The sequence below is a fragment of the Bombina bombina genome, chromosome 3 (assembly GCF_027579735.1).
Source record: "Bombina bombina isolate aBomBom1 chromosome 3, aBomBom1.pri, whole genome shotgun sequence".
Classification (NCBI taxonomy): domain Eukaryota; kingdom Metazoa; phylum Chordata; class Amphibia; order Anura; family Bombinatoridae; genus Bombina; species Bombina bombina.
This window is the reverse complement of record NC_069501.1, coordinates 1,035,792,919-1,035,810,352: the sequence shown is the minus strand read 5'-3', so window position 1 is coordinate 1,035,810,352 and position 17,434 is coordinate 1,035,792,919. Positions and strand designations below refer to the sequence as shown.

Below are 17,434 nucleotides of genomic sequence, written 5' to 3'. Positions count from 1 at the left end.
TGTAGCGATAGTGTAAATGCCCACACTTGCCTCGTAGTTTGTGGATATTAATAGTTAGCTCTCACACATTTGTTATGTTTGTTATATTTGTATCTTACAAGGAACAGAGAGTTGGCTGTCAGGTGTCTGAGAATAATTACCAGTTAGTGGTCAAATGTTTGCACCGTACATTGAGACAGTAACTCGTAAAATTGATCAGTATATTATTGGCAGGTATGGTTATACTGCCGCCAGACGCCTTCCTATCTTTGACCCAAATTACCGGCACGCAGTCTGCCTCTTCCAAATTATGCTTTGAATACACCCTAAATAAGTGCATGCTACGATCTTGGGATTTTACCCCGTCACCTACCTGCCCCTTGACCGTTTGGGAAACCTTTTGGAAAAAAGGCAGTAAAATCTGCAAGCCTTTATCCCATTTCTACTTGCTAATGGAAGGGGCAACACCTGATGACAAAGCTTCTCATATTAAAAAATGGGAAGACATCCTACACTTTAGTTTCCCCCAGCCCCTTTGGACTAGAGCCTTCGACCTCACGGCAAAAGTCATTCATTGCACGACCCTTTTTTAATCATATTATAAATTACTCTCACATTGGTACTTCATGCCCATGACTTTTTAGGCTTAACCTACTCCCCACACCTCAATTCTGGAGGCTCTGTGGAAGACCAGGCAACTTCCTCCCCATCTGGTGGGACTGCCCCAAACTCAAAGCGCTATGGAACATAGTGTTCTCCTTACAAGCCAGATTAAGTGTTCATGTCCCGATGTCCCCTGAAACAGCTCTATTACATGTAGGCTTATACTCTCTCCCCAAGTTCCAGAGCTACATTTGTGTATACTTCTTTTCAGCCACCAGACTTGCGATCACTAGAGTTTGGAAGCAACAGAGACTCCCTAACTGGGCTTCTGTCCTAGATATCATGGCCTATATCAATTCCATGGATAGAAATGTGTTCTTTATTCTGGATAAGATAAACCTATTAGAGGCGATCTGGGAAGACTGGATTAATCTATTTAGACCTAACTGGTATCCCAGAACAGGAACCTAGATTACCCCCTAAATCCATTTAACCTGATCATTTTTCTCTTATAAGAGCCCCCCTCGCCTCATTCTCTCGTCTCTTTCTCTTCCCTCTCTGCCTCTTCTAACCTTTCTATCTCTATGTCTTCCTTTCTCTTCTTTTTCCTCCTCCCTCTCCTCCTGTTCTCTTCTCATATCTCCTTTTGCGCTTTCTATTGGCATGCCCAACACTCTTTATGCATCCAATGCACCTGAGACCTTTACGTTATCATCTAATATAGATAATATGCTAATGGAAACAATTTTGGTTATATGTATTATGACTCTTTCAACGACTTGTTATTCACTTCCCACTGTGATTGGGAAATTATTTGTAATTTAATTACTAATAAAGCTTTGAAAACGAAAAAAAAAAAAAAAAAGGAAATTTATGCTTACCTGATAAATTGATTTCTTCTACTATACGACGAGTCTACGGATTTCATCCTTACTTGTGGGATATAATCCTCCTGCTAACAGGAAGTGCCAAAGAGCACCACAGCAGAGCTGTATATATATATAGCTCCTCCCTTCCCCTCCAGTCATTCGACCGAAGGTTATAGGAAGAGAAAGGAAAAGCTAAAAGGTGCAGAGGTGACTGAAGTTATAAATAATAAAAAATATAATCTGTCTTAAATTGACAGGGAGGGCCGTGGACTCGTCGTATCGTAGAAGAAATCAATTTATCAGGTAAGCATAAATTTCCTTTTCTTCTACAAGATACGACGAGTCCACGGATTTCATCCTTACTTGTGGGATACAATACCAAAGCAACAGGACACGGATGAAAGGGAGGGACAAGACAGAGACCTAAACTGAAAGCACCACTGCTTGAAGAACTTTTCTCCCAAAAACCGCCTCAGAAGAAGCAAAAGTATCAAATTTGGAAAAAGTATGAAGGGACGACCAAGTCGCAGCTTTACAAATCTTTTCAACAGATGCATCGTTTTTAAAGGCCCATGTGGAAGCCACAGCCCTAGTAGAATGAGCCGTAATTCTTTCAGGAGGCTGCTGTCCAGCAGTCTCATATGCCAGGCGGATGATACTTCTCAGACAAAAAGAAAGAGAGGTAGCCGTAGCTTTCTGACCCCTACGCTTTCCAGAATAAACAATGAATAATGAAGAGGATTGATGGAAATCCTTAGTTGCCTGTAAGTAAAACTTTAAGGCACGGACCACGTCCAGGTTATGTAACAGACGCTCCTTCTTAGGAGGATTAGGACACAATGAAGGAACAACAATTTCCTGATTAATATTCATATTCGAAACAACCTTAGGAAGAAAACCAGGTTTGGTACGTAAAACCAGCTAATCAGAATGAAATATGAGATAAGGTGAATCACATTGTAACGCTGAAAGCTCAGAAACTCTTCGAGCAGAAGAAATAGCAACCAAAAACAGAACTTTCCAAGATAACAATTTAATATCTATGGAATGCATGGGTTCAAACGGAAACCCTTTGAAGAACTCGAAGAACTAAATTCAAACTCCAGGGAGGAGTGATTGGTCTAAATACAGGCTTAATGCCTGACAAAAAAAGACTGAACATAAGGTACATCTGCCAAACGTTTGTGAAACAAAATTGACAACGCAGAAATTTGTCCCTTTAAGGAACTAGCTGATAACCCTTTCTCCAATCCTTCTTGGAGAAAAGACAGAATCCTAACTTTACTCCATGAGTAGCCCTTGGATTCACACCAATAAAGATATTTACGCCATATCTTATGATAAATGTTTCTAGTGACAGGCTTTCTAGCCTGTATCAAAGTACTGATAACCGAATCAGAAAATCCCGCTTCGATAAAATCAAGTGTTCAATCTCCACGCAGTCAGCTGCAGAGAAATTAGATTTGGATGTTGGAAAAGACCTTGAATGAGAAGGTCCTGTCTCAAAGGAAGTTTCCACAGTGGTAGAGAGGACATCTCCACTAGATCCGCATACCAAGTCCTGCGTGGCCACACGGGCGCTATCAGGATCACTGAAGCTCTCTCCGGTTTGATTTGAGCAATCATGCGTGGAAGGAGAGGAAACGGTGGAAACACATAAGCTAGGCTGAACGACCAAGGCACTGACAAGGCATCTATCAGTTCGGCCTGGGGATCCCTCAACCTGGATCCGTATCTTGGAAGCTTGGCATTCTGTCGAGATGCCATCAGATCCAATTCCGGTTTGCCCCATCGGAGAATCAGTGAGGCAAACACCTCCGGGTGGAGTTCCCACTCCCCCGGATGAAAGGTCTGTCGGTTTAGGAAATCCGCTTCCCAGTTCTCTACTCCTGGGATGTAGATTGCTGACAAATGACAAGAGTGGGCCTCCGTCCATCGGATTATCTTGGATACTTCTAACATCGCTAAGGAAGTCCTTGTTCCCCCCTGATAATTGATATATGCCACAGTCGTGATGTTGTCCGACTGGAATCTGATGAATTTGGTCAAAGCCAACTGAGGCCATACCTGAAGCGCATTGAATATTGCACTCAGTTACAGAATATTGATTGGAAGTAGAGACTCCACCTGAGTCCAAACACCATGAGCCTTCAGGGAATTTCAGACTGCACCCCAGCCCAGAAGGCTGGCGTCCGTTGTCATTATAACCCACAAGGGTCTGTGGAAACAAGTCCCCTGCGACAGATGATCCGGCGACAACCACCAAAGAAGAGAGTCTCTGGTTTCTTGATCTAGTTTATCTGAGGAGATAGATCCGCATAATCCCCATTTCACTGTCCGAGCATGCACAGCTGCAGTGGTCTGAGATGAAAGCGATCAAACTGAATGATGTCCATTGCCGCTACCATTAATCCAATTACCTCCATACACTGAGCCACTGATGGCCGAGGAATGGACTAAAGTGCTCGGCAAGTATTTAGAATCTTTGATTTTCTGACCTCCGTCAGAAATATTTTCATGTCTACCGAGTCTATCAGAGTTCCCAAGAAAGGAACCCTTGTCTGTGGAACTAGTGAACTCTTCTCTATGTTCACCTTCCAACCGTTAGTTCTCAGAAAAGACAACACTGTGTCCGTGTGAGATTTTGACAGTGGATACGTGGACGCCTGGATTAGAATATCGTCCAGATAAGGCGCCACTGCTATTCCTCGCGGTCTGAGAACCGCCAGAAGAGACCCTAGAACCTTTGTAAAGATTCTGGGTGCTGTGGCCAACCCGAAGGGAAGAGCCATGAACTGATGTTTGTCTAGAAAGGCAAACCTTAGAAACTGATGATGATCCTTGTGGATAGGAATATGAAGGTAAGCATCCTTCAAGTCCACGGTAGTCATATATTGACCCTCCTGGATCATTGGTAAGATTGTTCGTATAGTCTCCATCTTGAACGATGGGACTCTGAGAAACTTGTTTAAACACTTGAGATCTAAAATGGGTCTGAAAGAAAGTTCCCTCTTTTTTGGGAACCACGAAAAGATTTGAGTAAAACCCCTGTCCCTGTTCCGATTTTGGAACGGGACAAATTACTCCCATGGTAGAAAGGTCTTTTACACAGCCTAAGAAGGCCTCTCTTTATCTGGTCTACAGATAATCTTGAAAGATGAAATCTCCCTCTTGGGAGAAAGTCCTTGAATTCCAATTGATAACCGTGAGTCACTATTTCTAGTGCCCAGGGATCCTGAACATCTCTTGCCCAAGCCTGGGAGAAGAAAGAAAGTCTGCCCCCTACTAGATTCGGTCCCGGATCGGGGGCCGCCCCTTCATGCTGTTTTAGTAGCAGCAGCGGGCTTTTTGGATAGTTTACCTTTATTCCAGTTCTGGTTGGGTCTCCAGACTGACTTAGATTGGGTAAAATTCCCTTCCTGCTTTGTGGAAGAAGAGGAAGCTGAGGGTCCTCCTTTAGAGTTCCGAAAGGAGCGAAAAAATTTTTGTTTACCCCTCATCTTAACAGACTTATTCTGAGGTAGGGCATGGCCTTTACCTCCTGTAATGTCAGAAATTATTTCCTTCAATTCAGGCCCAAAAAGGGTTTTACCTTTAAAAGGAATAGCTAAAAGCTTAGTCTTTGATGAGACATCAGCAGACCAAGATTTGAGCCACAACGCTCTACGTGCTAGGATAGCAAAGCCTGCATTCTTTGCCGCTAATTTAGCAATTTGAAAAGCGGCATCAGTAATAAAAGAATTAGCTAGCTTAAGAGCCTTAATTCTATCCAAAATGTCATCTAATGGGGTCTCAACCTTAAGAGACTCTTCTAGAGCCTCAAACCAAAAAGCTGCTGCAGTAGTTACTGGAACAATGCAAGCCGTAGGTTGTAAAAGAAAACCCTGATTAATAAATAATTTCTTTAGTAGACCCTCTAATTTTTTATCCATAGGGTCTTTGAAAGCACAGTTGTTATCAATGGGTATAGTTGTACGCTTAGCTAGGGTAGATATAGCTCCCTCTACCTTAGGGACCGTTTGCCATGAGTCTCGAATGGTGTCTGATATGGGAAACATTTTCTTAAAATTAGGAGGGGGAGAAAACAGTATACCTGGTCTATCCCATTCCTTTTTTATAATTTCCGAAATTCTCTTAGGAACCGGAAAAACATCAGTGTAAGTAGGTACTTCTAGATATTTATCCATCTTACACAATTTCTCTGGAGGAATTACAATAGGGTCGCTAAAACCTCCCGAAGTAACAGGCGGAGGTGTTCAAGCTTAAATTTAAAGGACATAGCGTCCGAATCTGTCTGTGGTAAAACATTCCCTAAATCTGAAATTTCAACCTCAGACAGCAATTCCCTGACCCCCAACTCAGAACACTGTGAGGGTACATCGGAAATAGCTAATAAAGCATCAGAGGATTTAGTATTTACATTAATACCTGACCTACTGCGTTTACCCTGCAACACTGGTAATTTAGATAATACCTCAGTAAGGGTAGTTGACATAACTGCAGCCATCTCCTGCAGAGTAAAAGAATTAGACGCACTAGAGGTACTTGGCGTCGCTTGTGTGGGCGTTAAAGGTTGTGACACTTGGGGAGAATTGGATGGCATATCCTGATTCTCTTCAGACTGAGAATCATCCTTAGGCACACTTTCTTGACCCAATATATGGTCTTTACAATGTAAGGCTCTTTCAGTACAAGAGTTACACAATGTTAGAGGGGGTTGCACAATAGCTTCTAAACACATAGATCAATGAGATTCAGATTCCTCAATGTCAGACATGTTTGAACAGACTAGTAATACCCAGAAGTTGTTTAAACACTTTATTTATTGCTTAAAATAAACTTTTGAAAACGTGTACTGCGCCTTTAAGAAAATAAAAAGTGAACAATTTTTCCAAAACTGCTTAAAAAACGTTAAATTATCTCCAAATTTAACTTAAATTCATTGGTTTATCCAAAAATTACTGCACCCCAGTAGTAAGGGAATAAATAAGGCTCTAAAGTACTTAGATTAACAAATTGTCAGTTTACAATCAAAAATACCCTCTGCCCCCAGGGTACTTCGAAACAACTTTCCAACATTCCGGACCAGAGTTACACAGGCCAGGAGCCACCGGAGTTACTGCTTGCTGCTGCCTAGTCTGAAGGAAGTGCGCATCTGAGTGCGCGAAAATAAGCCCCGCCCCTTAAGGCAGATGCCGGAGTAGGTCCAAACACAACCGCATGGGGAAGCGGTTTTACACACAAGTTATCAAAACCAATGTACACCCTCAAACACACCAGTAATCATACAGGTTATTGCCAAAAATAAAAACGTTATGAACCGTTTTTCTTTGCCTCTCCCATAGTGTCATATAATGCCCATATAATGTCAACTATCTATAAATAAAATCCAGGGACTCCAGTAACAACCTTACTGTATAATAGGTTTACTGCTTACCCATTCCCATACAGGGACATACATGCCAGCCAGTTCTGATATATCAAGTCTCCTCAGAAATAAAAGGCTGCACATACCTTAATGCTGCTTGTAGCATGAAACCGGTCTCCACACTGAAGATGTCTCATCTGTTACCTTCAGAAGTCTTGTGGGAACCAGCGTGAATCTTAGTTACAGCTGCTAAGATCATCAGCCTCAGGGCAGAAATCTTCTTCCATGACCCCCTGAGGAAAATAGTACTCACCGGTACCATTTAAAATAAAAAACTTCTTGATTGAAGAAAATAAAACTAACATCTCGCTTTACCTCTTCCTAGTATAAAACAGGCAAAGAGAATGACTGGGGGTGGAGGGGAAGGGAGGAGCTATATATACACAGCTCTGCTGTGGTGCTCTTTGCCACTTCCTGTTAGCAGGAGAATTATATCCCACAAGTAAGGATGAAATCCGTGGACTCGTCTTATCTTGTAGAAGAAAAGAAAAAAACATAATTTATGCTTACCTGATAAATTTATTTCTCTTGTGGTGTATCCAGTCCACGGATCATCCATTACTTGTGGGATATTCTACTTCTCAACAGGAAGCTGCAAGAGGATCACCCACAGCACAGCTGTCTATATAGCTCCTCCCCTAACTGCCACTACCAGTCATACGACCGAAGACAAGCAAGAGAAAGGAGAAACTATAGGGTGCAGTGGTGACTGTAGTTTAAAATTAAAAAATACCTGCCTTAAAATGACAGGGCGGGCCGTGGACTGGATACACCACAAGAGAAATAAATTTATCAGTGGCCACGCAGGTGCTATCAAAATAACCGATGCTCTCTCCTGTTTGATCTTGGCAATCAGACGAGGGAGCAGAGGAAACGGTGAAAACACATAAGCCAGGTTGAAGGACCAAGGCGCTGCTAGAGCATCTATCAGCGCTGCCTTGGGATCCCTGGACCTGGATCCGTAACAAGGAAGCTTGGAGTTCTGGCGAGACGCCATGAGATCCAGTTCTGGTTTGCCCCAACGTTGAATCAACTGTGCAAAGACCTCCGGATGGAGCTCCCGTTCCCCCGGATGAAAAGTCTGATGACTTAGAAAATCTGCCTCCCAGTTCTCTACTCCTGGGATATGGATAGCTGATAGATGGCAAGAGTGAATCTCTGCCCATTGAATTATCTTTGAAACCTCCAACATCGCTAGGGAACTCCTTGTTCCCCCTTGATGGTTGATGTAAGCTACAGTCGTGATGTTGTCCGACTGAAATCTGATGAACCTCACTGCCGCTAGCTGAGGCCAAGTCCGAAGAGCACTGAATATCGCTCTTAGTTCCAGAATGTTTATTGGAAGGAGTGCCTCCTCCTGAGTACACGACCCCTGAGCTTTCAGAGAGTTTCAGACTGCACCCCAGAAGGCTGGCATCTGTTGTTACTATTGTCCAATCTGGCCTGCGGAAGGTCATACCTTTGGACAGATGGACCCAAGATAGCCACCAGAGAAGAGAATCCCTGGTCTCTTGATCCAGATTTAGTAGAGGGGACAAATCTGTGTAATCCTCATTCCACTGACTGAGCATGCAGAGTTGCAGCGGTCTGAGATGTAGGCGGGCAAACGGAACTATGTCCATTGCCGCTACCATTAAGCCGATTACTTCCATACACTGAGCCACCGAAGGGCGAGAAGTATAATAAAGAACACGGTAGGAATTTAGAAGTTTTGACAACCTGTCCTCTGTCAGGTAAATCCTCATTTCTTCAGAATCTATCAGAGTTCCCAGGAAGGAAACTCTTGTGAGAGGGGATAGAGAACTCTTCTTTTCGTTCACTTTCCACCCATGAGACCTCAGGAATGCCAGAATGTCCGTATGGGACTTGGCAATTTGGAAATTCGACGCCTGTATCAGAATGTCGTCTAAGTAAGGGGCTACTGCTATGCCCCGCGGTCTTAGGATCGCCAGAAGTGACCCCAGAACCTTCGTAAAGATTCTTGGTGCCGTAGCTAACCCAAAGGGAAGAGCCACAAACTGGTAATGCCTGTCTAGGAAGGCGAACCTGAGAAACCGATGATGATCTTTGTGTATCGGAATGTGAAGATAAGCATCCTTTAAGTCCACGGTAGTCATGTAATGACCCTCCTGGATCATAGGTAGGATGGTTCGAATAGTCTCCATCTTGAAAGATGGGACCCTGAGAAATTTGTTTAGGATCTTGAGATCTAAGATTGGTCTGAAGGTTCCCTCTTTCTTGGGAACCACAAAGAGATTTGAATAGAAGCCTTGCCCCTGTTCCTCCTTCGGACCTGGGTGGATCACTCCCATAACTAGGAGGTCTTGAACACAATGTAAGAATGCCTCTCTCTTTATCTGGTCTGCAGATAATTGTGAGAGGTGAAATCTTCCTTTTGGGGAAGAAGCTTTGAAGTCCAGAAGATATCTCTGGGACACAATTTCCAATGCCCAGGGATCCTGGACATCTCTTGCCCAAGCCTGGGCGAAGAGAGAAAGTCTGCCCCCTACTAGATCCGTTACCAGATCGGGGGCTGATCTTTCATGCCGTCTTAGAGGCAGCAGCAGGCTTCTTGGCCTGCTTACCTTTGTTCCAGGCCTGGTTAGGTCTCCAGACCGGCTTGGACTGGGCAAAATTTCCCTCTTGTTTTGCATTAGAGGGAGTTGATGCCGCGCTCGTCTTAAAGTTTCGAAAGGCACGAAAATTAGTTTGTTTGGTCCTTAATTTATTAGACCTATCCTGAGGAAGGGCATGACCTTTTCCTCCAGTAATATCAGAAATGATCTCCTTCAGTCCAGGCCCAAATAGGGTCTGCCCCTTGAAGGGAATGTTGAGAAGCTTAGACTTTGAAGTAACGTCAGCTGACCAGGATTTAAGCCATAGCGCCCTACGCGCCTGTATAGCAAAACCTGAGTTCTTAGCCGTTAGCTTGGTTAAATGAACAACGGCATCAGAAACAAATGAATTGGCTAGCTTAAGCGCTTTAAGCTTGTCAAGTATATTATCCAATGGAGTTTCTACCTGTAAGGCCTCTTCCAGAGACTCAAACCAGAAGGCCGCAGCAGCAGTGACCGGGGCAATGCATGCAAGAGGCTGGAGAATAAAACCATGTTGAATAAACATTTTCTTAAGGTAGCCCTCTAACTTTTTATCCATTGGATCTAGGAAAGCACAACTGTCCTCGACGGGAATAGTTGTACGCTTAGCTAGGGTAGAAACTGCTCCCTCCACCTTAGGGACCGTTTGCCATAAGTCCCGTGTAGCGGCATCTATTGGAAACATTTTCTTAAAAATAGGAGGGGGAGAGAACGGTACACCTGGTCTATCCCATTCCTTAGTAATAATTTCTGAAAACCTTTTAGGTATTGGAAAAACCATCAGTGTAAACAGGCACTGCATAGTATTTATCCAATCTACACAAGTTCTCTGGCACTATAATGGTGTCACAGTCATCCAGAGTAGCTAAAACCTCCCTGAGCAACACGCGGAGGTGTTCAAGCTTAAATTTAAATGTAGACATATCAGAATCAGGTTGAAGCATCTTCCCTGTGTCAAAAAAATCACCCACGGAAAGAAGCTCTCCTGCCTCAGCTTCTGCATATTGTGAGGGGATATCAGAAATAGCTACTAAAGCGTCAGTGAGCTCTGTATTTTTTCTAGTCCCAGAGCTGTCTCGCTTTCCTTGTAACCCTGGTAGTTTGGACAATACCGCTGTAAGGGTATGATCCATAACTGCCGCCATGTCTTATAAAGTAAACGCCATGGGCGCGCTAGATGTACTTGTCAAAGGTTCTGACACGTGGGGTGAGTTAGTCGGCATAACTTCCCCCTTGTCAGTTTCCTCTGGTGATAAATCTTTTAAAGACAGAATATGATCTTTATAACTTAAAGTAAAATCAGTACATTTGGTACACATTCTAAGAGGGGGTTCCACAATGGCTTCTAAACATAATGAACAAGGAGTTTCCTCTATGTCAGACATGTTTAAACAGACTAGCAATGAGACCAGCAAGCTTGGAAAACACTTTGATAAATGTAAACAAGCAAAAAATAAAAACGGTACTGTGCCTTTAAGAGAAACAAATTTTGTCAGAAATTGAAAAACAGTGATAAAAAGCAGTAAATCTTACGAAATTTTTACAGTGTGTATAATAGACTAACAGAGCATTGCACCCACTTGCAAATGGATGATTAACTCCTTAGTTTCAAAACCGGATCAAAAAAACGATAAACGTTTTTTAACAGTCACAACAAACTGCCACAGCTCTGCTGTGGACCTACCTGCCCATACAACGACTTTTGAAGGCACAAAAACCGTTTGTAGAGGTCCTAAGTGTTCAGGGGACTCCTTCAGGGAAGCTGGAAGTCTCAAGCTGCAAAAACTACTGCACGATTTAGGCCTGAAATTAGGCCCCTCCCAAACTGTACTCACAGTGAGAGGGCCATAAAAAAACTATCCCTAGGCAAAATCTAGCCAGCCATGTGGAAAAACTGGGCCCCAATAAAGTTTTATCACCAATATGTAGAAAAAAAACGTTTAAACGCTTCCAGTTATTTTCAGTAATGTGAGAAAGTAATAAGAATATTACCTTTTACAGCAAGCATGATACTAGTCGTTATTAAATCACTGTAATCAGGCTTACCTTAAATAAATCCGGTATTAACAGCATTTTCTAGCATATTCATTTCTCTAGAAAAATTTAAACTGCACATACCTCATAGCAGGAGACCCTGCACGTCATTCCCCCAGCTGAAATTACCTCATCTCTTCAGTTATGTGTGAGAACAGCAATGGATCTTAGTTACAACCTGCTAAGATCATCAAAAACCACAGGCAGACTCTTCTTCAACTTTCTGCCTGAGGCTAAAACAGTACAACTCCGGTACCATTTGAAAATAATAAACTTTTGATTGAAGATAAACTACATAAATTTACCACATCTCTCTAGCTACTTCCTATCTTGTCGAGAATGACTGGTAGTGGCAGTTAGGGGAGGAGCTATATAGACAGCTCTGCTGTGGGTGATCTTCTTGCAGCTTCCTGTTGGGAAGGAGAATATCCCACAAGTAATGGATGATCCGTGGACTGGATACACCTTACAAGAGAAATCAGAATCTTCAGCAGAGCACCTCTCTCTGCCTACCTGCATGAAACGAGGCAAAGAACTACTGAGGGTAGGGGAAGTGGGAGGGATATTTAATGATTTGTTTGGGGTCTTTGCCTCCTAATGGTTGCCTGGTGTAGTATTTCCCATAGTTTATGAATGGATTTAGGGACTCTCACTGCCATTAGAAAGAAACTTACTGGGCCATGCGCACAAATGCGGAAAAATTTAGAATGCGACAAACTTTTCATCCGATGACTGAACAACAGATAGGGAGCCCGCACGGAACCCAATAAATAGCAAAAAAGCTCACCAAATCCCAAAGTGTACAAACCCAAGAGCTTCCGTTTGCTAATCTGATGAATTGACCCAAAGGCCATAGTGCAGGAAAAAAATGTCCAATGGTGCGAAAAATATCCTGATGCACGCAGACCCAAAAGCCAATACACGGAAAAACCAAATGAGTGTGAAAAACTCCATGTGCAAAAAGGAGGGCTAATTTGATCATTTGATACGTGCAAACCCTAAGGCCAACACACACAAAAAAACAGAGCACTCCAAAACTAGTTGTGCGCCAAAAAATTAAAAGCAAAAATTAAAAGGGAACAAAGAAATTCTGTCCCAGGGCTAAATACAAGAGAAAAAAAAATACACATATACAATAAATACCCAAAAAGGCGTATAGAGTGTCAATTAAATAAAAATTGTTACTTACCAAAAGACACTCAACTTTTTGAAAAGCCAATAGAAAGCCAAAGCAGTGCTGAAATATATCAGCAGAGGAGATGGAATAGGAATATACTGAAGACCAGCAGGAGGAGGCAAAGGGCAAGGACTTGCAACACCTGTGGAAGGCTTGTGACAAATTTCTCATGAGGTAAAAAGTGATATACTCCATATACATCCCTCTGACAAGGCACTGCACTCTGAGGGGAAATGGGCCTCAACTCAGTCTGAAACCCCCTCTCTCTAAGTAATCACATGCACATCTTCATTATTCACCTTCCTCCAGCAGAGGAAAAGACAAGACAAGTTTACCAGTGAGGTGGGAGGAGCTTTATAGAGCTCTTGATGTTTGGGAATCTTTGCCTCCTCTTAGCAGAGGGGAAAAGTAATTATCAGGAGAAATAGACCATGGTCTTTCCCCACCTGTATGAAAGAAAATCACTTTTCAAATAAAGAGTTACTTAGTGAATATATTTAATTTTCAAAATGGTGTAAACATACCTCATCATTAAGCCAATTCAGACTATTGAGGGTCATAATATCTTTACGAGTAATTGTTAACCGAAATCCATCACTTATAACTTGATCTTGGTTGCCGCCAAAAAGTGCACGCTTTATCTCTCTCTCCATTTCCTTAAATAGAAAAAAAAGAAACGAAAAAAACAATTACCTGTACAGCAATTTTTACAGATACCAGCATACCATAAATAATTATAACATCCAGCAATTAATATACCTCACATTCACCTAAATATCAAGACCATTTTTATTCAGTTTCATTTGCTGCTGTTATTTCCCAAAATTAAATGGCATAAAAACAGATTTGAAATTCCATGTAATCTATTATCCATTAAAAACAAATTATGCTTACCTGATAATTTAATTTCCTTCTGTATGAGGAGAGTCCACGACATCATTCCTTACTGTCGGGAAATACTGAACCTGGCCACCAGGAGGAGTTAAAGACACCCCAGCCAAAGCCTTAAATACTCCCCCCCCCCCTTCCCTTATATACCAGTCATTCTGCCAAGGGAACAAGGAACAGAAGGAAGATCGCTCAAAGTTCCAAAATGTTGATCGGAAGAAGGGATTCCTCTCGAGTCCACAGGCCCTGAATTTGGCAAAGGGAATGATGTCCATGCTGGACACCACAAGACCAATCACCTCCATATACCGAGCCACAGAGGGCCTTAAGGAGGTCTGGAGGGCAAGACAAGCGGAAGTTAGCTAGTAACGTCTATGGTCTGTAAAGAATATCCTCATAGATATGGAGTCTATTATAGTACCCAGGAACTCCACCCTGGTACTGGGAATAAGAACTCTTTTCTAAGTTGATCTTCCACCCATGAGATCAAAGAAGAAATAGAAGAGCTTTTCAATGGTCTTCTGCCAGACGACAGGATGGTGTTTAAACCAGAATATCGTTCAAGAATGGCGCTACTTCTATACCTCTGGTTCTGGCCACTGCAAGCAGAGCCCCTAGAACCTTCATAAAAACTCTTGGAGCAGTAGCTAGACCAAACGGGAGTGCAATAAACTGGAAGTGCTAGTCCAGGAATGCAAACCTTAGGAACTTTAAGTGATCCTTGTGTATTGAAACGTGAAGGTAAGCATCCTTCAGAACTATAGTGGTCATGAACTGTCCTTCCTGAACTAAGGAAAGGATGGACCTTATCGTCTCCATCTTTGTTTAAGCACTTTAGGTCCAGAATCGGGCGGAAAGTTCCCTCCTTCTTTGGGACCACAAAAACAGAATTTATGTTTACCTGATAAATTTCTTTCTCCTACGGTGTGTCCGGTCCACGGCTTCATCCTTACTTGTGGGAATATTCTCTTCCCCTACAGGAAATGGCAAAGGGAGCACACAGCAAAAGCTGTCCATATAGCCCCCCCTCTGGCTCCGCCCCCAGTCATTCGACCGACGGTTAGGAGAAAAAGGAGAAACTATAGGGTGCTGTGGTGACTGTAGTGTACAGAAATAAAATTTTTTAAACCTGACTAAAAGCCAGGGCGGGCCGTGGACCGGACACACCGTAGGAGAAAGAAATTTATCAGGTAAACATAAATTCTGTTTTCTCCTACATTGGTGTGTCCGGTCCACGGCTTCATCCTTACTTGTGGGAACCAATACCAAAGCTTTAGGACACGGATGAAGGGAGAGAACAAGTCAGGTAACCTAAACGGAAGGCACCACAGCTTGCAAAACCTCTCTCCCAAAAATAGCCTCCGAAGAAGCATAAGTATCGAATTTATAAAATTTGGCAAAAGTATGCAGAGAAGACCAAGTCGCTGCCTTACAGATCTGATCAACAGAAGCCTCGTTCTTGAAGGCCCATGTGGAAGCCACAGCTCTAGTAGAGTGAGCTGTAATTCGTTCAGGAGGCTGCCGTCCGGCAGTCTCATAAGCCAATCGGATGATGCTTTTCAGCCAAAAAGAAAGAGGTAGCAGTAGCTTTCTGCCCTCTCCTCTTACCAGAATAAACGACAAACAAGGATGATGTCTGTCTGAAATCCTTTGTTGCTTCTAAATAGAATTTTAAAGCACGGACCACATCTAAGTTGAGTAACAAACGTTCCTTCTTCGAAACTGGATTCGGACACAAAGAAGGAACAACTATTTCCTGGTTAATATTCCTGTTGGAAACCACTTTTGGAAGAAAACCAGGTTTGGTACGCAAAACAACCTTATCTGTATGGAATACCAGATAGGGTGAAGTACACTGCAAAGCAGACAATTCAGAAACTCTTCTAGCAGAAGAAATAGCAACCAAAAACAGAACTTTCCAAGATAGTAACTTAATATCTATGGAATGTAAAGGTTCAAACGGAACCCCTTGAAGAACTGAAAGAACTAAGTTTAGACTCCATGGAGGAGTCATGGGTCTGTAGACAGGCTTGATTCTGACTAAGGCCTGTACAAACGCCTGTACATCTGGCACTGCTGCCAGACGTTTGTGCAACAAAACAGACAGAGCAGATATCTGTCCTTTAAGAGAACTCGCTGACAAACCTTTATCCACACCCTCTTGGAGAAAGGAAAGTATCCTAGGAATTTTAATTTTACTCCAAGAGAATCCCTTGGATTCGTACCAACAGATATATTTTTTCCATATCTTATGGTAAATTTTCCTAGTCACAGGTTTTCTGGCTTGGACCAGAGTATCTATAACTGAATCTGAAAACCCACGCTTAGATAAAATCAAGCGTTCAATTTCCAAGCAGTCAGTTGCAGAGAAACTAGATTTGGATGTTCGAATGGACCTTGTACTAGAAGATCCTGTCTCAAAGGTAGCTTCCATGGTGGAGCCGATGACATATTCACCAGGTCTGCATACCAAGTCCTGCGTGGCCACGCAGGAGCTATCAGAATCACTGAGGCCTTCTCCTGTTTGATCCTGGCTACAAGCCTGGGAAGGAGAGGGAACGGTGGAAACACATAAGCTAGGTTGAACGACCAAGGCGCCACCAATGCATCCACTAGCGTCGCCTTGGGATCCCTGGATCTGGACCCGTAGCGAGGAACCTTGGAGTTCTGACGGGACGCCATCAGATCCATGTCTGGAATGCCCCATAGTCGAGTTAACTGGGCAAAGACCTCCGGGTGGAGTTCCCACTCCCCCGGATGGAAAGTCTGACGACTCAAGTAATCCGCCTCCCAGTTGTCTACTCCTGGGATGTGAATTGCAGATAGGTGGCAGGAGTGATCCTCCGCCCATTTGATGATCTTGGATACCTCTCTCATCGCCAAGGAACTCTTTGTTCCCCCCGATGATTGATGTACGCTACAGTCGTCATGTTGTCCGACTGAAATCTTATGAATCTGGCATTCGCTAGTTGAGGCCAAGCCAGGAGCGCATTGAATATCGCTCTCAGTTCCAAAATGTTAATCGGGAGAATAGACTCTTCCCAAGACCATAGACCCATACCGTGCCCCAGCCTAAGAGACTGGCGTCGGTCGAGACAATGACCCACTCTGGCCTGCGGAAACTCATTCCCTGAGACAGGTGATCTTGAGTCAACGGTTAACTGGTCTACTTGAATCTGGGGAGACAAGTCTGCATAATCCCCATTCCATTGTTTGAGCATGCACAGTTGTAATGGTCTTAGATGAATTCGAGCAAAAGGAACCACGTCCATTGCTGCAACCATTAATCCTATTACCTCCATGCACTGAGCTATGGAAGATTGAGGAATAGATTGAAGAACTTGACAAGCGCTTAGAAGCTTTAACTTTCTGACCTCTGTCAGAAAAATCTTCATTTCTACAGAATCTATTATTGTTCCTAGAAAAGGAACCCTTGTGGACGGGGACAGGGAACTCTTTTCTATGTTCACCTTCCACCCGTGAGACCTGAGAAAGGCTAAAACAATGTCTGTATGAGCCTTTGCTTTGGAAAGGGACGACGCTTGGATTAGAATGTCGTCTAGGTAAGGTGCTACAGAAATGCCCCTCGGTCTTAGTACCGCTAGAAAGGACCCTAGCACCTTTGTGAAAATTCTGGGAGCAGTGGCTAAACCGAATGGAAGAGCCACGAACTGGTAATGTTTGTCCAGAAAGGCGAACCTTAGGAACTGATGGTGATCTTTGTGGATCGGAATATGCAGGTACGCATCCTTTAAGTCCACGGTAGTCATATATTGACCCTCCTGGATTGTTGGTAAGATCGTCCGAATGGTTTCCATTTTGAATGATGGAACTCTGAGGAATTTGTTTAGGATTTTTA

The 17,434-nt window shown here is 43.1% G+C and overlaps 1 protein-coding gene across 1 annotated transcript in view; it reads right to left on the bottom strand.

Annotated features, from left to right (window-relative positions):
• Positions 1 to 17,434, bottom strand: part of SENP1 (SUMO specific peptidase 1) — a 357,101-nt gene that overhangs the window by 194,767 nt on the left and 144,900 nt on the right. The window contains exon 13 of the mRNA XM_053708240.1: positions 13,212 to 13,343. Coding sequence (XP_053564215.1) covers positions 13,212 to 13,343 — 132 coding nt within the window. The remainder of the gene's footprint in view (positions 1 to 13,211; positions 13,344 to 17,434) is intronic.